This window comes from Maniola jurtina, chromosome 10 (assembly GCF_905333055.1).
Source record: "Maniola jurtina chromosome 10, ilManJurt1.1, whole genome shotgun sequence".
NCBI lineage: Eukaryota > Metazoa > Arthropoda > Insecta > Lepidoptera > Nymphalidae > Maniola > Maniola jurtina.
The window spans coordinates 14,477,905-14,499,852 of NC_060038.1; the positions used below are offsets into that span (position 1 = coordinate 14,477,905).

The 21,948-nt window shown below is 37.0% G+C and overlaps 1 protein-coding gene across 3 annotated transcripts in view; it reads left to right on the plus strand.

Moving 5' to 3' along the window:
* LOC123868726 overlaps positions 1 to 21,948 on the plus strand; it is a 31,570-nt gene that overhangs the window by 4,085 nt on the left and 5,537 nt on the right. For 2 of the 3 annotated variants that reach the window (XM_045911295.1, XM_045911297.1), the window contains 4 exons: positions 336 to 484; positions 1,052 to 1,225; positions 1,571 to 1,711; positions 2,180 to 2,549. In XM_045911295.1, coding sequence (XP_045767251.1) covers positions 336 to 484; positions 1,052 to 1,225; positions 1,571 to 1,711; positions 2,180 to 2,207 — 492 coding nt within the window. In that variant the 3' untranslated portion in view covers positions 2,208 to 2,549. Of the gene's footprint in view, positions 1 to 335; positions 485 to 1,051; positions 1,226 to 1,570; positions 1,712 to 2,179; positions 2,550 to 21,948 lie in introns of those variants that run through there. The other variant, XM_045911296.1, reaches the window with a different exon arrangement.

Below are 21,948 nucleotides of genomic sequence, written 5' to 3' on the forward strand. Positions count from 1 at the left end.
CTATCTGTCTCTCTACCTCTCACTTTCTCTCTCTCTCTAACTATCTCTTTATCTCTGTCTCTCTCTATATCTCTTTGCGTCGTGTTTTCCACCTCCGAGGGTTGCGACCCGTTCTAGCAAGGATGCTTTTGCGCATCAAGCATGCGCATGCGCAAGGACGCATCGAGCTACGTCCCCGAGGTGTATTTCCGTCCACTTTCAGTTTAAGTTTGGGGTAAAAAAATAAAATATTTTAGAAAAATAAATAGGTAAATAAGTGGAATTTTAATTTTAATAATAATGTTTTAAATAACATATTATTATTTCTTAGTGTGTTACTCGTAAATATAAACCAGGACTTCTACGAAGCGATGGCAATGCTGTTGACTAAGACGGGCAGCTTTAGCCGGCCGGTGCGGCACGCGGCCAACGTCGCGCTCGACGACGTCGCGTGCGGCCTCGACGTCGCGCACGCCGCCGCCGCCATCTGCATCTACGGAGTCGGGTGCGACACATGTTACTAAAGATCGGGCCCTTTCCCATGGGTGAATCATTTTTAGGGCTTTTTGGCTTGCAGCCCAGAGCCCCGTGGCTATACAGGACCCGCAGCCCCCGTTAGACTAAATGGACAATATATTGCGTTGCGAGTAAGTCAAAATTAAAAAAAAAATAAATGTTTCATGAGTTTAGCAACCCTAAAATCAATTGAACCGTGTGCATGCCTATCAAAATATGAAACGAGGGATTTCCCGAAGCTATTTTTGGTTGTATTTTCTCGCTATTACGCTCCTCGCTCCTACAATAGGTACTACCACAACGGTTCGTCCCTGTTAAAAATTGCTCAAGTTAGCAGCGTGAACCGCCTAACGTGCATGACAGAGACGCATCGCTATTGCTGCTGGGTTTGCGCCTTCGTACTATCTATATAAAACAAGAGAAGACCAATCAACACGCCCCATCAACGCGTGCGTGACTCTGAACACCAGACGCTATAATATCTGGAGTGCACCTTCTATCAAAGTCCATCACTCGCATGACAACAAAGCCTCAGCTCTCTTTATGAAACTGTCAGGCACAAGAGCGCACTGGTGCGTTGTGCGTCAGCGCGTCTGCTAGTGGTGTGCTGTGCGTTGGCTGAAGGCGGACGTCAGATCCTGCGCGCTCGTCCGCCGACCGCTGCAACTGCGCGGAGGCACGTGCTGCGCGCCCTCGCGGAGCTGCTGCAAGACAAGAACATCGACACTAGGTAACGCACAAAAGCGCACTGGTGCGTTATGCGCCTAGAACTATTTGCTGTCATAGCTTGACGCAACTGCCGACCGGTTAATTTGCCCAACTAGTTACTTATTTAATTTAAAAATTCAAACAAAACACATGCCGTGTCCCGAAAAGTATTTTGCCGAATGCCGAACTATCGTAAGCCCGAAATCTCATTAGGTATTAAGTAGGTATATTTTTTACCAAGCAATATAACAATTTGCTCTACAGTATCATAAAAAATAGAGCTGAAAATGTTATTGATATTACACACCTTGTATTTAATATTGATTTACCTACTTTTACCTTTTATTTGATATACCTACCTTAACAGAAAATACGCGGAGCGCCTGTACACGATCCTGCGTCCCCTGCCGACGTTCAAAGCCTACTTCCTCACAGACGTGGACGTGGAGCTAGCGTCACGACACATGAAGAAGTACGACCCACTCCTCATACACAACCAGAGAGACAGGTGAACCTTTTTCATATCCTATACAGTGTTGTTCCCGATACGATAATAGCTAATAGTCTGTACCAGTTAGTGAAAGCTGATAGCGGGAAAGAGCAGTAAATAAAATTTTAGGGTCCTGTTTCACAACCTCCAGATAAACTTTCAATTCAATTCAATTTCAATTTCAATCCATTTTTTTATGCTCTATATTTAACTTAAATTCCGATTCCATTTCAATAAAACTCAACTTTTTTTAAATATTAGCTTTTAGGTGTGCAGATAAACTTTATCTAACGAATTGATATTTTGACAGATTCGCAAATACAAAAACTGTTATAGTTAAAATTTATCTGAAGATGGAGAAAGAGGCCCTTAAAAGTTCTAGTTAACTAAGAAAATGACGTATATATATATTATGCCTAAAATCTAGATAAACCATTTGACCAGAAACTTTTTTAGTTACCCATTTTACACATTGTTTTGTTCCAGCGTGGAATCTTTGTCTATCTTCAGTTGAGCAAGGTCCGTGTCCTTTGTCAAGACTCACGGATTGAGATTTGCGTTTATATTACTAGACTTTACTTGTTACTGTCAAAATCTGATTACCTACTCAATCCTCATAATATTGTGACTATATCCACTCTTTCCATGAAGAGAAGTTAATACGTATGAGGCTCTCTCTTTTTTTATATTTTCTTCAGAATTGTATTCATGCATTGTGCCAGACACTTAGTATCGTGGCAACGCCCTGCCAGACACCGTTAAACTTTTAAACTTTAAAGGCATCTGGCAGGGGGTTACGACGATACTAAGAGTCTGGCAATGCATGACGTGATTACGCAAAAAAAAAAAATTAGACTTTATACTTTGACGAATTTTTTTTTTACACCTTTGTCACCTGATATCTTCCAAAGCCACCATGATCCAAACTTCATAGTCGCTGATCGTTCTCCCTGTTGGGGACAAAACGCAGAGAAACTTTCAGCTTTTACAAAATAACGAAGGTCTAGCACTCGCTGGCTCTCTCTGTATTAGATAGGTACCTACTGATTATAACGAATGACGTGGAAAAACCAAGTCGTTACATTGTTAAGAGTATCGTTATAACGATAAAAATAACGAAGCCTCGATAACTTTATCTGCAACACAAAACAATCACAATTTATATTTGTGTCCTGTCCGATTGTTGACCTTATTATCTCCAAAATTGTTGCATCATTTCATAACAATTTTCCGTGAAGTTTATTTGTAATCAAAACATTACATGAAAAAAAAATTTAAATGCGCGTAATAAATAATTAGGTATTTATCATGTAGGTAAGTTAGAACGTTGAAATGAAAGCCTACGTGGTGTAATTTGGTGCGTTATTTTATTTTTATCTGTTACGATCAAATAAATGATAAATTATGTAACTATCCATCTTTTATTTAATGCATATCTTTCCTATCCCCTTCTTATCCTTAAGGTATATCCTTTGACCCTTTTAAGGCATTATTTAGCAACGTTGAACTTAAATGAAATCTATGTGCTAAGTGGCTAAGTGCTTTAATGACAATTTACAGATAGATAGATATTAATTAACTGAAATTAATTCTTGCACCGTTCGTGCACCACATTTTCAACAGTTAACTCGTTATACAAACGTTTTAAGTCGCACGTGAAAATGTTACCGTGGCCCGTGTGTGAAGTCTCTTATAATGGGTATCTAACATAAGCTACCCAGTCCTAGAATTGGCTAGCTTTGAACTTTTTCACGACTATACACATATGCAATGTATGTATGTAGGTTTATATTTATGAGTGTTCCCCCGTAACGCCTAAATTACTGAACCGGTTTTGATGAATGAGGTGTCAATCGATTCGTTATTAATATAGCATGGTCCGGGTGACGCTACATTTTATACGGAAAAAAAAATCGACCTGATGGATGATACATCCAAAATAGTGGGGGTCTCCAAAAAACTTTTTTTTATGAGTTCATAAATATAAGTAAATATAGCAATGCTAAAATACGATAAGTCGGGTTTTAGTGCAGTTTAACTTTATCCTGTTTAAACCCTTTAATTTCTATAGTACGCGACAGGTCGAGATGCCAATCGAGGTATGAGGCGACGCCTCGCACAACTGCACGTCACCCGCGCTACCCCGTACGGGTTTGCGCGAGAGGCTATACGGGGTGTTCCTACCCCGATTGCCATTGCGATCAGTCGCGCACTATAGATAGTTAGGTTTTATTACCTACTGTTGGTTGTTTTATTTATAGGATCATGTTTATTAATGGATTAATGTGATGCGATTGTAATCAATTGCTTGTGTCGGTCAATACTTACCAACCAACGTAGGTCCTTGAACTGTATTGGTGCATCCACACTGGCGCAGTGCACGTGCACTTAGCTTTACGTGTAATGCACGCTTAACAAATAACAACAACGTACGTAACGTAGTATCTACGTAAGAACATTAAATCCAAACGTGTAAGATAGAACATACCAAGAACATTATTCAATGCGCAGAGTGTTTAGACTGTTTAGTGTACCTACTACACTCCGGTGTTAGCATTAATCGATAAATTTTTCAATCGATTAGTTAATTAGATTAATTTTAGTCAGATTAAATTAATCGCGATAAAATTAACCATAATCGTTAATCATTAATTTGATTAATATTTCTGACAGATTCAGGTTAAGGTTCAGGTAGATTAAGGTACCTAAGTATTTTTAAAACAAGACAATTTACAAGGCTCAGCTAGCGTTACCACAGTCGCTATTTGTAGTCCATAACTCACTAGGTATTGTTGGTACGGGACCCTTCGTGTACGAGCCCGACTCGCACTTGGCCAGTTTTTATTTGTACTCATTGTTGGTAAAATGGAACGCAGCCCATAGACGAAATATTCAATTGACTATCTGCCTCTGGCAACACTGCTCTCTTACGTCTTGTCTCCGCCGCGTAATAAAGTTTGTTCTCTTGTATTTTGTGAATATATTTAAATAATTATAAATTCCAAGCCCGTGTTTTAATTTACATCTCATCACTCATAGAAGATGGATAGAGTCAACCAGATCTTTGGTAGGTATCTATGTACATTGCGCGAGTAGCACACAGATAACTTAGTGCACGCGCACTCAACTGTCCTTGTAAGCAATACATACGATATTCCCTCATCGTCCCATCTCCCACCCACGTCGCGTAATCTTAATGACAGTGAAAACACTCTCCGAGTCTCTGTAGTATCGATAATACGCTGACCTCTTATAGAGCAAAATACCGGAACCGCCAGACCTTACTTATTTTCTGAGAAACAAAATGGGTGCGATAGAGTAGTATACTATTTATTTATTAGAGTAGTATACCTACTACTAAATATTTTTTTTTGTATACATATTACTAAAAAAAATACTATTAATGTAGTAATGTACTGAGTGTAACTTGTACTATTAATGTTGTTGTATTATCGACTACTATTAATGTACGCATATATCGAAAAGATAATTATTATAAATCTACTAATATTACAAAGAAGTAAAGTTTGTAGGTTTGTTTGTAGGAAGTAACATTATTCTTAAGTAACATAGGCTATATTTTATTTCCAGAAAATTTGAGATTCCTTCGAAAATTGAAATTAAGCTGCCCGTGCGAAGCCGGGGCGGGTCGCTAGTCTTACGCATAGTCTGAATCGCAATTTTTATATCATGATAATCCAGAAATATACATAACAAACATCACTCAGACTTTTAGAAAAGTGAATTTATTACGTACCTTTAGCATATAGCTAAAGCTAATTAAGCTAGCATTTATGCGTACGTTACAAATACAGACTAATACTTTTCTATCACACATATTTCGTTTCTCACAAATTAAGTAACGTCTGGCGATACTAGGATCTTGGACCATTTTCTCTATTACAATGTCATAAGGTTGATTATCGTTTGGCAGAGATAACAGTTGATTGATTTATTAAACTTGGTGTCGAAGTGCGTCAGTAGACTTAATGTAAGATCCATATTTCCATACTAATGCTATAAATGCGAAAGAGTGTCTGTCGGTCTGTCTGTTTGTCTGTTACGTTTTCACGGTTCAACCGCAGAACTGATTTTAATGAAAGGTAGGTTTAGAGTTAGCTTACATCCCGGGGACGGACATAGGCTACTTTTTATCCCGAAAAATCAAAGAGTTCCTACGGGATTCTTCAGGGTTTATGCGTTTAACCGAGTTATATGAAATTTTGTACAAAGATAGTTTACGCCCCGGAAATTGACTTCAGCAACTTTTTGTTCCGGAAAAGCAAAGAGTTCCCACGGGATTTAAAAAAAAACCTACAGCCACGCGGACGGAGTCACGGGCATCATCTAGTTTTACATACGTTGACTGAATTCGAGCGTCGAAACACTTCAGCGAGAAACTTCATCTACTTCTACCTAGCCAGCGCACAAAAATTCGGTACCGCTTTTAATATCCAACGTGCCCAACGTTGGATATTAAAAGCGGTACCGAATTTTTGACTTAAAATCAAGTAGATTTATGTCCATTTTACACTGAAGTTAGTGTTTTGACTGTCGAATCTTCCAACGTTCGCGTTGGTGAGATGAGAACTCATACTAACGCTTCATGCTGAGTTTTGCTTGCAATTTGCAAATGCAACGGTGCGTGCTCGTGGCCATAGCTACGTTCATTCACGGTTTTCGGATTTTTTCCTTTAATTGTGCCTTAAGGCTATCGTTGTCAACGATCCCCCGTCGATTTCCTACGTATGATATTATTGTTCTTATCTCTATTTGCCCTGGTTCGTGCATTCTCGGTTCCTAGATCGGTACATTTGTGATAACCAAATTTCAAATTGCTGTGATTGGCTGAATTTACCATGTTCTTGCTGCGACAGTGAGTTTGAGCCACTAGCGGAACAATGTTAGCCGGTCAGAAATGATTGCAATTAGTCAACCTGTTTGACGTCCGTGTTCTGTTTTCGATTACAAAAAAGAAAAAATTGTTGTTGCAATCATCAATTTTAGCAAATAGTGAAAGAGAGTCGGCCAATCAGAGGTCACAACTACCGTCACACTTTCTGTCACACTATGGCAGTAGGCATACCGAGTAATGAAAACAATTTTTCATTCTGTCTAGGTCGAAGTAGGGTTGCCACCTGGCTCTTTTTGATTTACAGGCTACCACCATCAAAAATACGGGGTTTAGATTTGAAGAAATTTGAAAATTTGAAGTATTTGAAGAAATAGGCGGTGGTTCTCTCTGAAATGCATGGAAAGCCTATTTAGATATTTCAGTTTATTTGTAAGTTTTGTATTTTTTCTCTGTATGTTGCCGTGTCTTGATTGGTGAACTGTGTTTGCAATGTGGTTTTAAATAAAAGATTTATTTATTTAAATAGCTTTTAAAACTCTTAGTGTTGTAAAGCAAAATGTTATACATTTCATGCATACAATCTTTTCATTTCAACTTAAAATTACATTTAATTTGTAATTCCACCTTCACAGTATCAATACTATGGCCGTAGCCAGGAATCGATTGCGGGAGAGGTTTTATCAGGGCCGGAACTGAATCCTGTCATGAGGAAAAAAACATTCGCTCAACTTTATGGGCTAATTACCTGGTTAGTGGAATTTCGCCTTTCAATTTGACAGTGAGATAAAATACAACAATAAAAAAGCGCGAGCGCAGTGAGCGTAAGTGTTTTTGGTTCAATACAGAAAAAATAAAGTGAAAGGGAAACGAGTGTAGCCATAGCAAGATTTTATTTTTAAAGCTTCCTATCTATACTAATATTACGAATACGACAGTATATCTATTTACCTATCTATTTGTTACCCTTTCACGGCCCATCTTCTTTACCAAAATTTTGGTACTTACTATTCAGAGGTAACTTGCATCCCTGAAATTTTTTTTTAGGCGGCTTTTTAGCCCGGAAAATCCCCCACGGAATTTTTAAAAATCTAAATTCATGCAAACGAAATTGCGGCGTTTACACCAAGCAATAGAAATTCAAAGCGCGAGTGAAGTGAGCGCGAAATGTTTGATATATTTCCAAAAAAAAAATTGGTAAGCAAATGCAAGAAATAGTGTAAGTATTATTTTAGGCTTAGGTTTTTGACGGCTGTCCAGGCGCAGTCGCCATTTCAAAATTTCTGGTCTGGTGGGAGGCTTCGGTCATGGCTAGTTATATGGTTAGTATGGCCCTAACGGCCAAGAAATTAGACTGCATCATCACTTACCACTAGAAAAGATTAAAGTCACGGGCTAACTTGTATAAAAAAAGGCTTACATCCTCAAACCAAGCCCCGCCGCCTTGACTACGACCATGATCAATATCGAGTGGATTTCGGCTACGCCTTGCCGCAAAAGGAAAATATTCTTTCTACTGGACATAACGTCAGTGTTTAATTTCGCCAGCCAGCTCCTGCTGAATTTGTAAAAAACCGGCCAAGTGCGAGTCAGACCCACGCACCGAGGGTTCCGTATTCGGGTATTTTTTCCGACATTTTACTCGAGAAATCAAAAACAGTTATGCATTAAAAAAATATGCATAAAAATAAATAAAAATCTGTTTTAGAATGAACAGGTAAAGCCCTTTCATATGATAACCCACTTGATATATGTAGTTATCTTACTTTGAAAATTGAAAATACTAATATTTGTTCATGAACACATGACAGACGGATAGAAGGACAGATGGACAGATGGACAGACGGAAAGACTGACAGACTGACAGACAACGAAGTGATCCTATAAGAGTTCTTTTTTGCTTTTGAGTTACGGAACTCTAAAAATATTTAGTTTTATTTGCCCCGTATTTTATTTTCATAATTACAGGTTTCTGTATCTTGAAATACGGGGTAACCAGTAAAATACGGGGCCTCTGGCAACCCTATTCGGAAAACACTGTCACATTCAAGTTAATGTCAAATATTTTGTTTTCAATTACAGAAAGCTGCATCAATCATTATTACAATATTTTCTTTGTTGTGATTGGCTGAATTTTTGAGTTTCAGCCAATAAATAGACTGTTTGCCAATTAAACGTCATAACAATATAAATGCCAGAAAGTTTAACCAAATAAAACAAACTTAATGAGAACCTAGTGAGAATGCAAACGGCACACAATTTATAATACATATTATGTTAGTCGTATATAATAGATATTATAGTAGTCGTTCACTTTGGTAATAGTCAGATTGTCATCAGTAAAATTGATATTGGTTGATGTATCGTAAATTATTGTTTCGGTGACAAATATTTTTATTATCTATTTATCTTTGAACAGAATGGAATAGAATGAAATGGAATGGAATACAATGATAAATTTTTATTCCTGTAAACTTTTAGGTAAACTTCAAAGTGTTTTTGGATGGTCAGAAAAATTTACCACTGGTTGGGAATGCCGTTCCTACGTTTTCTAGGGTTTCGTACCTCAAAATGAAAAACGGAACTCTTATAGGATCACTTTGTTGTCTATCTCTCTGTCTGTCGTGTGTGTCAAGAAAACGTCTAGGGTAATTCCCGTTGACTCAAAACCATGAAATTTGGCAGGTAACCTAACTGCGTAATTTTGGGTAGTTTTTTAATCGATAAAGAAAGTTTGCGACATTGTTCAATAAAAAATTTGGATTCCAACTCCTCAATCCTGATGTTGCAGGGGACCTGACTACTAAAGCTAATGGGATTTAAAAAGTGTCGATTATTAATTGATATTGAAGGTATCTATACCAAGTAAACACTTTGTCGTTGACCTCAACCCTGATGCTGTAAGAAATTGCATTCCTAAATCCTGGTGATCCCTCGGGATTTGGAAAGGATAATCCGTTTAAATATTCTTACGTGATACAGAAACAAGTTGCATCCCGGGGACGGGCTATTACGGAGAGGCAACTTTTGTTCTGGGAAATGAAAGGATCGGGATTTTTAAAAACCTAAATCCACGCGAGCGAAGCTGCGGGCATTAGCTAGTTGTAAATATATTTAGAAGCTACTATAAGATAATAGATAAGGTACTTATTTCCTTATATTTTTATTGTATGGCAGCGCGCGGTTTTAAATTATAAATTGCACGTCCTGTCCTTTTCTGTAATACATTTTTTTCTCAATATCTACCGCTTTATCTCATAGCAAGAGTCTGTAAGACATAATACAGTGAATATAGGCAAAATATACAATTTTTGCAGTTTCCGTCACGTCAGTACCTGTCGAATTTTTCTAACAGTGTAAGCAGCAGAGCTGAGTTTACCATCAAGTGTTGATATGTGGGTGTTCCATAGAAGCTTTGCATCTAACATTATACCGAGAAACACGAGGTTCTCCTTTATTTTCAACATATGATTATTTATCAATGAATTTATGTCATTTAAGGTCCTGGTATTGGGCAGTGTGAATTCAACACACTTAGATTTCTTTGCATTTGGAATTGATTTGGAAGTAAATTGTTAGCAATAAATCAGAGAGTGACCTGTGATATGGCATTACATATAGTATACATTGTCAAAAATTATAATATTAAAGCTGTGCGTATTGCGTGAGGAATAGGTTGCAAGAGAGTTGCAACTTGCAGGGTTTGATGCATGCGCTATTGCCAGCAAACATGAGACATATTTTTATCTACAGGCAACGTCTGAGTAGGTAACGCATACGTCTAACGCAAGTTGAAATGTACCAGTGTATTTAGTTAGACCTATCGACAAGTTTGGAGTTGGGTGCAGTCTAAATGTGGCCCGTGTGTTTAGACTGTCAGTTTCTGTCAGTTTCTGTCAGTTTCACGTGTCGTCCCCCGCACTTCACCACCCCGCTTGCACAAATCGAGACAGCACGAAATTTTCAAGATTTCTGGGTGTAATTTCTGGTTTTCGTAGTTCCCACATAATTATAACAATATAAAATATATAACGATAATTTTTTTACTACATAATATTCATTAAATTTTCTAGGTCTGTGGTTTTTCCAAATTTCATTAAATTGCTTCGTTGTCTAGAAAAACGAGCACAAAGTTGGGCCTTTTTTTAAAGAAAAATACAAATCTTTGAGCCCCTGTAATTTTAAAACTACATATTTTTAGAAAAATCTAAAACACCACAGACACAGATATTAGTTTCTAGACTATGTCTGCAAAATTTCATGGACTTTGGTTGCTTAATATTCAAATGAAATGGGAACTACGATTGTATGGAGTAAGTGACGGAGAGAGCTCTGTTAAGACCTATACCTACCTGCCAAACATGATTCTAGGACAACGAGAAGTACCCTATAGGTTATCTTGACAGACAGACAGACATACTTCAAAATTATCCTAATAAGGGTTCCGTTTTTCTTTTTGAGGCACGGAACCCTAAAAACCTAAATCCACGACAACAATGACGCTTGCGAAAACTAGCTATATACCTCCGTTAATCGTGTTTTGTACATAAATAATTATTATTGTACTACAAAGAAGCAAAGATATCGCTTTAAACGTGGCATGATCGAGTCGCGTAGGTGCTACGAACTTTTACATTTCGTAGCACTTTCGTAGACCATGTAGATTGTAGACCATACTACACCGTCTCATTTCTACTGCGAAAAAATATATTATTATAATTAAAGTCGGGGTTGGTATTGTTAACAAAAACAATTTTAAACAGTCTACAACATGTTTTAAATCCTATTTTAAACAAAAATGTTTTAGATAAACATCCAAAACATTTTTAACCGACTTCAAAAAAGGAGGAGGTTCTCAATTCAGTTGTTTTTTTTTTCAACCATTCCTCAAGCCGGTCCTTTTTATTCCCTATCCCATTGGAACTAAAAAAAGATCGTCTTTTTACATGACTGCGTAAAAAAGGAGTGTAATGTTTTCAGGGTTCATGTATATGTGTAGAGGGTATGTGAGTGTATTTGTGTCACCATAATTTCTAAATGCTTGAAGATATGTGGATGTAAGGGGTATCGTTAGAATTCTTATAATTTCAGCCTGAGTGACTCTTGCTATAATTTTTGAAAAAAATCAATATGGCAGATAATGAGAGTCTTGTTTTTAATTATCTCTTGTGATGATTTGTTTATTTAAAAAATCTTAGTGTTTGGGACACTTTTTCAGTGGGTATAAAAATTAATATTTTGGAATATTACAAATCACAATTCTATCTTGAAACAGTATTTTATTATTTGATATTATTTTCTTAAAATTTATCAATGAAATTTAATATTTAAGTAGGTATAAAGAATAACAAATGTAAGCATTATCGTAAAATGTAAGCATACGACCGGCAAAAGCATACAATCATAATTAAACTTAACCCTTCCTTGCGATGGTCGTAAAGACTGCTTAACACCTTTTAACACGGCACTTATGACCCGACACACCCCCTGGTTTTATCAAACTACAAGACATTGAACGATAAAAATATTATCTCTAATAAGCTATCAATAACGCATACTAATTATATTAACCTAATACAATTTGAACTAATTATTTCATACCTAATCTTTTTGTGATTAGTAAGAAAGTAGCTACTTGCAATATATTTGTATTTAATCATATTACTTATCTATGTTTTGATGACGTAAAACCTAGTTCTTAGAAATCTATGTGAAGCAATGAAATTTTATATTCTGAATTACAAAAAGAGCCATTTAAGTATTTTGCATACTTCGGATTTTTCAGTGTAATTTCTTTACTTACATTTTTTTTAGAATCTAAAACAGTCTTTAATAATATCCTAAACAATGTTTTTTCGTGTTTATTAAATGTTATTTATCTTGAAATCAGATGAGAAGTGTCGGAGATTATCACCTACAACCAAACTTACAAACTGTAGGTACCTCTTTATAATATTAGTGTATAAAATCTCTGCACTGGTATTAGGGTATTAGGGAAATAAAAATAAAATATTTTTGACATAGTTTATAATTTATTTAAAATTGTTTTAAATAAGCTTACTTATAAATATATAATAAGTCGTATACAATAGCTAAAAATACTACATTGATTACTGTGAGTTTTACAGTACAATAACGTTTTACATATTTTACGCTTGTAACACTTATATTAAGCAAAATGCCTACTCTACAAAATTACGTCTAAATTAACTACATTTTTCTATACACTAAAAAATACTTGGATTACATTTTTAAGTACAGATTTACTTCTGTTAGGCAGTGACCTAATGTAGGTCGAAAAAAATGAGTACCTAAATAAGTACTCCTAGTAATAAAATAATTAAGCTATGCATAAACCATCATCTTTAACACAATTGTACAGTTAAATTATTCATGTGCTTTTTATCAGCACATTATTGTCATGGCATAGTCTAAGAAATGGTATTATACGCTGGAGCTAAATAATCATAAAATTAACTTAATCTAGTGATTCTTCATTATTCACCATGATTAAACCTGTAGCGAGAAATTTCAGCTCTCCAAGACAAAGATATCTCAATTTGACATTGATTTGAACTTGAAAAGATATTTGTACTAAGTAGCTTGTATCTTCAATTCTTTTACTTCAGTGTCCAACTCCAAAAAGTGCTTGTGGAGTTCAAAAATCTTGTGAAATGAGCTCTACATCGGGCGACGAAAGTTTCTACGATTTTCGCCCTTCTAAAATCCCAGTCATTGACGAAGGTTCCGTTTCTTCATGCTTTACTTTTGTCTGAGTATGCAATGGGCGGCCAGCTACATATTTTGAAAAAGCACCACGACCGTTTGCGTACGTGGTTCCTCTTGATATGCGGTGCACAACCGCACGCCTGCGCGGACAGCAGCAGAATGGCGAAAATTACGAGGAATATGTTCAAAAAACGCATCTTGGGTGTCACAATTGCCTCAACAATGTTCAGGTCAAGAACTGATGTAACAGTAGTACACAAATTGCAATCGCTCGGGTACAAATAGTCCACATACAGTACTGCAGGGTTAACGCGGTCAATGTAAGAGTTATCTCGGAGTATGAATGTGAACTGAAGATGTCGGTGTATATCCCAGCCTTATATAGAAGCCGGGGTTATCTTGGCGCGTGTAGTGATAACCAATAACCCACCGAATTGTGATTACTTCGATTACAAGTTCGATGACTGGCCGCCAATGTCATGCGACTCATTGTTGTAGTAAAATTATCTTTCTATAGGTAGGTTATGGAGCCACTAACGTAAGATGCTTAATTAATATTTTAGTTTTCGTTTCAGTTGATTAATTAGTGCGTAATTGATATAAAATGTGTTGTAATTATGTGTTTCATTGACGGTTGCCACTTTGAGATATCTATTACTGGCTCTTCGGTGATTAACTCTAGAATCTTGCAAGTCTAATACGGCATGTAACATGTTATTTTATTTCCTGGCTTTCTTACTACTCTCTGCCTAGTTTTTCTTTTTTAATTTTTATAAAAAAGTAGGAGCAGCGTCTTTTTTATTTTGAGTAGGTAGATGAAACCCGCGATTTCATCTGCGTAGATTTGGTTTCTTGAAAATCCCATGGGAACTCTTTGATTTTCCGGAACAAAAAGGAGTCTAGGCCCGTCCCCATCAGGTTGCAATCTATCTTTGTACCGTCAAAATCGGTTAAACAGATGGGCCGTGAAAAGTTAGCAGATAGACAGTCAGGCACACTTTTGAATTTAAAAATTAATATAGATAATAATATGGATGGTAGAATGGATGTTGCGGTGCGTTGTGTTGGGGCGGAGTTACCACGTTTGGTGGTCTTCTTGAGACATTTCAAAACGCAGGCGTGCGGACGTATTACAATAGATTTCATCGACATATTGCTAGGTAGAAGATTTACAAAAAAGTTTCCAGCCCCTGAAATTAACGACCCGTAACCCTTCCGCCAGCAGGGCCGCGTCGCGACGGCCGTAGAGTATCGCTGGATATATTATAATCAAATGCACGTAAATAATATAACACTTAGAGATTAGACCGCAAAGACGCGCGCCACAAAATGGTACCTACATCGATGGTCCACAATTACCAGGGGCGGATTTGACATCTTGGCTGCCCTAAACCTATGGAAGTTTGCCGCCCCGCTAGTACTGCCTGTAAAACACGGGAAATTGAACGAGCAAAATGAAAAGATACCTATATATTATACACTTGAACTTGAAGCAAATTCGTAAGTAAAGATCCAGTTCGATGATCCAAATTTTTAATAAACGTAATCTCCATACGTACCTATAATTTTTTTGCGGGGTGCTACATTATGGGCGCATTCGTGGGTTCGCAGAAAGCGCGACTACTAAAAAAATCTTACCAAATTTCGTCACCCAATAAATTATACCGAAATCCTCCCATGTCCACAACTATTTATATTGCATCATGCATACGTAGAACAAATATGTAACCTACTAGTTATTTATTAATCCAGGCTATAATCTATCTCCATTCCAAATTTCAGCCAAATCTGTCGTGTAGTTTTTGCGTGAAAGAGTAAAAAACATCCATCCATACATACTTACAAACTTTCGCGTTTATGATATTAGTAGGATTCAAAAAGAAGTAGGTACGTACCTACCTACCTAAAGTAACTACGTCATAGACTGTAAGTTAAGTTTTTTTAAACAGAAAGTAGGTGGTACATCTACCTAGGTAGATAGGTACTAATCGAAATAGATAGTGCAAGGTGGTGAGATTAAATTCGGTACGTACCACGTACGACTTACTACTTATCAAAAAAATGTATGATGAAATCGCTGTTCAATATAAATCACACGCAACTGCGCATTTTAAAACTTTGGTAAAAGGGAATTTTATCATTTATTTCTGGGTTTCTTTAAGGAAAACTATGTGGATTTTATTAGACAAAAACATCACGTGCATCAAATGATTTTGGGATTTGTGTGGTGCTGCGTGGTGGTGCGTATTGCTTGCTTGGTGGCTGGTTTTTCCTGCATGTTTAGCAGTGGGAGGGCGGGCGGTGCATATCGCATGCTGCATGTTGCACCATACAGATTTGTCTGTTTCAGCGGATTATACTTAGTACTTTTAAACTTTTGGTTCCTTGTAAATCTTAAAGATATGAAATAGTTTGACCATTTTTTTCGAACCAACACGAAAGAATTTTGGTGGTCTTAGTTCATGACCGGAAATGAGTCAACGGAACGACGAGATTTGGTCAGGTCATGACATCCAAATGACGCCGATAGATGATAACAATTCGGGGAAGTTGAGTTAAAAGTGCTGGATCAGATAACGAAATTTCTCTATATCGAAGCTTTGCTACTTGATTATTCTTGAGTTATACTGGGGGCGACAGCATGGGGTGCGAAAGGAAACATTTCCGTATCCTTATAATTTTATAAGTAAGCAAAATTTTACATATATATGAGGCTTTTACAGTTAATTTGTGATCTGTACCTAGTACTCGCGGACGCTGCTCGCGATTCTACGATTTCTGCCGCTTCAGATAATAGTGACTGAAATAGGGTTGCGGCCTGACTTTACCTGCGTACTACTTGTAAAGTATGTCCTTTACTCTGCCGGAAAAAAAAAAAATTGGTTGTCTGTAAAGTCGGTTTGCTGACGATAGTTGAAGTGACAACAAAGGCCGATTGTGCTTCTTTGTCGCTCGTTCCGCGCTCTCGCTTGCACTTCAAGCCTTACATGGAACGCCTCAGAGCGAGGTAACGCCGCATGAGTCATGTTTTTTCGTGCGTGCAGCCGGCTCTATTGAATTATAAGACGTTGTCACGTCAAATAAAAAACAAACAAATAGAGCTCTGTAGTTCCCGGGGAACCAAGGAACCTACGCAACGGAATTGTATGCGTTAAACATCGTAAGGAAACCTGCATACCTGAGAGTTCTCCATGATGTTCTTAAGGGTGTGTGAAGTCTGCCAATCCACACTTGGCCAGCTTGGTTGACTATGATCAAACTTCTCATTCTTTAACCATAACATATGCTTAACCCAAGCAACAGCTGGCTGTAATAAAATAGTAGGTGCCTATTTAGAAAATTGGATACCCATACAGATAAGTAATCCTACTAGGTAATTATTTTAAACGCGAAAAAAAATAAGTTTGTATGTATGGGTGGATGTTTTTTAAGCTCTTTCACGCAAAAACTACTGGACCGATTTGGTTTAAAGGAATGGAGATAGATTATACCGTGGATTCACATAGGCTACTTTTATCCCGGAAAATCAAACAGTTCCCACCTGGAAGGATCTTTGAAAACCTAATTCCACGCGGACGAACTCGCGTGCATCCTCTAGTGTGAAATAAATAGAAGGATCTGAGAGGAGATCCGTACTCCGTAGTGGGCCGACTATGGGTCAATGACGATACAACAGGATGTTGCATTTAACATTGGAATACTATTCCATATAACACAAGTAGGTATTTACTGTTACCTAACCTAATTAGATAAACTGTTACTGTCCAAGTTATTTACAGTGATCAAGGCTCCCTAGTATCACTGACCTACTTACTGTGTTTATGAGTTAGGTGTGATAGCCGACACGAGGTCGCGGGTTTGACTCCGGCGGAGACTCGTCTAGTCTCAAATTAGGTTTCTAGAAAATGCCCTTGCAGTTTTGCACGCAGTGCATGTGTGATGCGATAACGATAGTCTTTCTGACACAGAGCGAAGAAGAAAAAGATTGAATAGGCATCTTCTAGCAAGCGCCCCACTTTAGACGGCATCATCAACTAAATACCTACTGTTTAGGTATGATTGCAGTCAAGCGCATGCCTATTAAGTTAAAAAAAAATTACTAAGCCACTTAAGCTACTTACATTTCATCAACATAAAATACCTAAGTCTTATCCGAGAGTATAAAGTTATTTTGGGAGGTTTTCAATACAAAAACTGTCATTTAAAAAAAAAACAATATGGAAGGGCATTCATGTTTTTAGATTATTTTGTTTGTTACTTCTTTACTCCTTTTCTTTGTTTGTTTCTTCTTTAGTTGGTGCCTATAGTTAGGCTATAAAATCAGATATCTCTGCTATCACCAATAATTCTATAAATATTGCAGATAAGCACATCTTACGACGCAGTATGCAAATAATAATAACGTAATTAATCAATACAATATACCTATAAAACTGTATCTTGATTTGTGACTAACAGACAATACACAATAATATATGTACATTGCAGAGCCAAACCAAAGAATTATGTTATTGCACAGCCCAAACCACATTTCGCATAGCGCACCCCTATGTCAAAACTGTTTCAACTCAAAAACCTCATTTTTTTCATAAAGAATATTAGCCATGCTAATCACGACTAATACTCCCCTTTCCCCTCCAATTAAGCGTTAAGCTTGTGCCAGGAGTGGGTACGACAATAGCGTAACGGGTGGGTTTGAACCCCCGACCTACGAAATTCAGCTCCTCAACCGTTGAGCTATCGAGGTTTATTTTATTATCGGTGATTCAATTATATCTGGATGAGAATAAGTAGAACGTCTTAATACGGTCTAAACTAGCGAATCAGCCCGCTTATCGAACGATACTGAAAATTACTGGGCCGATTTTGATGAATGAGGTGTCAATCAATTCGTTATTGTAGTCCGGGTGATATAGGCCACTACTATTTATACGAAAAAATCGACCTGACGGATGTTACATTATAAAAAAGGGGGGATCCAAAAGTTTTCTTTTGCTATTTTATCGAGTGGGGATATCAAAAGATAGAAAAAAAATCTGAATTCATAAATATATTATAGTACAATGTTAAAATACACCGAGCGACAGAAAAACAATTTTACTATATTTATCGGTAGTTCGCCGGTAGTAGTTGGATTTTGTTCTATTTAGGTAGGTACCTAACAAAATTAATTTATCTCAATATCATGAAAAGTATTTATCCGCAACCGGATGAATCCAGATTTTGAGTTAATTTTATTTATTTATATTTAAGAAATGTCTTACCTAATTAAACACATCATTCATTTGTCACGCGCCGAAGATAAAAATAATTGCGTCCCACGTACCGAAGTGTACCGTAAAGTGCGTGTTGAATTAGCCCATCAGTGTTCTGTATAGCCCAAAAAAGATATTCTTCTAATTTCTTATAACAATCTCTATAAAATTTCGCTTCCTTATAACTACTTCAATATGGACGATGTATATATGTAATGATATACAGACTCTCCTCTGTATATATCTACCATATTGATTTCTTTTCCATATACATACCACAGATACCATACCATTCTACCCTATTGATTTGGTTTCTATCCACGCAACCTTATTGAAACTATTTTTAATTCCAACTTAGAGTTCTTATATTTTATTCGAGCATCTATCTTGTTAAAATAAATTTAGGTACTTATACGGAACCCTTAGGAATAATTAAGACATTCGATCAACAATCACTCATTATTTGAAGCAAAAAATTAATGATGAAATTATAGTTCTGATATTCTGTTATCATTATCATGAAAATTCTCGTATCTTTCACCTTACACAAAACGTAACTAGGGTACCTAACTATTAAAATTTGAAATAACCTACTAAAAAACCGAATAAATATGAAATACATAATAAATAAACAAGAAAAATAATAAATCTAATGAATAAACAAGAACTTATTTGAATACCTAGGTAATTTTTCATTTTGTCTACAAATTTTTAACAGCCTTTTAGTTCAAATGAAAATTACTGCTGAAAAATGTTTTCTTGCATTGCTTGGTATTAAAGTCTAGGATAACTTAACCAAATAGGTAATAAGTAAATAAAATTGTTGCCATTTGCTAGCAAAATAATCGAGACGGATAAAAAACACGGAAGGGTAGTTTAAAAATAAATAGATTAGGTATGTAGTAATGATGTTTGGGTGCGATTCTTTATTTAGCTACAAATACTTATTTCTGTTTATGTACTGATAAGGACACAATAATTGTTCCGCGATCCGCGATCCGCGGACGTAGATGTTGGACTACCTACCCATTTTTAGGGTTCCGTACCTCAAAAGGAAAAACGGAACCTTTATAGGATCACTTTGTTGTCTGTCTGTCCGTCCATCCGTCATGTCTGTCAAGAAACCTATAGGGTACTTCCCGTTGACCTAGAATCAAGAAATTTGGTAGGTAGGTAGGTCTTATAGTACAAGTACAGGAATAAATCTGAAAACCGCGAATTTGTGGTTACATCATTAAAAAAAAATTTAAATGTGTTTTAATTTTCAAAATAAGATAACTATACCAAGTGGGGTATCATATGAAAGGGTTTTTACCTGTACATCCTAAAACAGATTTTATTTATTTTTATGAATAATAGTTTGTGATTTTTCGTGCAAAATGTTGGAAAAAATACCCGAGTACGGAACCCGCAGTGCGCGAGTCTGACTCACACTTGGCCGGTTTTTTGTTTAATATAAGAACCGTGATAGGTTCCTTCATCCGCATCCTATTCGCGAGGTCAAGGGTTCCATCCCGGGCTCTACACTAATATAATTTGCTTTAAAGGCGAAGGAAAACATCGTGAGGAAACCTGCATGCCTGAGAGATTCCCATAATGTTCTCAAAGGAACGTTAAGTCTGTCAATCCGCACTTGACCAGCGTGGCGGACAATGGTCTTATATATGGCCCATCCGTTAAACCGATTTTCTTTTCGCGACACCCAATAGGTAGGTATGTGATCTGATACATAATATCGATAATCGAATAATGACTAATGCGAAAATACTCTTACATAAAAATGCCTTTATCACCATTATTTAGGTACAATGGATTAAATAGATTTGATAAAAGACACAGATAAAACAGCATTTCTCGATGATAAGATGTGATAAGCGCATCGCGCGATCAGTGATGTATTATTGTTTGGGCAAATGTCAATAATAACATGACGTATTCATGGTCCGATATCTTAGAAATGCGTGTAGGTACCTATCTACTATGATACCACAACAATGTTGAGGCAAGTTCCTTATCACTTGCAAGTACCTAGGTAGATGAAAAGTGTATATAGGGACCTTCTAGGCAGGCGCGCTCCATGTTAGGCTGCATCATCACTTACTACTTGGTGTGATGAGTGATCAAGCTCGGTGTTAGTCAAGCGCAAGCCTAACTATAGGTATCTATAGTTTAAAAAATTATAGCCATCATGTTACAAATTGTAATTATGTTCGTTTTTAGGGGTTTTCCGGAATAAAAAATTGTCTATTACATCCCAAATTTCAGCCAAATCCGTTTTTGCGAGAAAGAGTAACCATACCAACATACACACATACAAACTTTCGCCTTTATAATATTTCGGCCGTTAGTTAGTTAGTCATCACGCCACCTTTTTATCATATGATGCAAGAACACTCCGCAACATTTTCGCACGCCTGAAACAAAAGACTTCAACGTGAGCTTCATCCACTCGCACGTGATTACGGATGACTTAAAGCTTGGAGATGTATCAAAAATTTTTGTTTTTCAAGCTATATAATGATTTGTTTAATTAATAATACACTAAGAATTTGTAATAGTGTCAATATCTTGACTCACTCACAGATTGACTCATCAACGACCAGCCCAAATTCTTCGACCTAGAAAGCCGAATTTAGTCAGAGTTTTTACATCCGTTCTTTCACGGATTTTGATCGGATGACTGCGTAACCGCTCTAAGAGGCGCACTATACGCGGCCTATGGGACCTTCTCTCCGCGAATTGACAAAAAGTATGTGCAAACCATTGATTTTGAAAGAGCCGCCCTGCAAACCTACACAACAAACTCCAGAAGGTCTAAAGTGCATAGCAAATTGCGTCGCTTACGCGTTCCTCCGAGAAAGTTTCTGCGATTTGTTTGTTAAGTCAGCCAAGGAAAACTAAAGCATAGCTACGCTGGCGCACGTGGTAGGGTGTGTCACGGCCCATTGCTTTTACAACGATAACAATCAGCATGCAATAAACATAAATAACAATATCTGTTGACGTAATGCTGCCATTGATGTAGGGTTGCGAATGGCGATAGCCTGCGCGATACCGTGTTGACGTATCGTTTTATTGTTGTGCGCACTTTAGCGGAAAGTATAGATAAGGACCAGCCCTTCGGAGATACCTACAACGAACAGTGGCGTGCACTCAATCCTACTAATATTATAAACGCGAAAGTTTGTATGTATAGATGGCTGTATGGATGTTTATTACCCTTTCACGCATAATCTAGCTACCGATGGACGGATGGACGGATTTGACTGAGGAACGGAGATAGATTATACCCTGGATTAACACATAGGCTACTTTTTAATCCGGAAAATCAATGAGTTCCCTCGGGAATTCTAACAATCTAAGTATATCCACGCGAACGAAGTCGCATGTATAGGCATAAATTTACTGATTACTCTAGT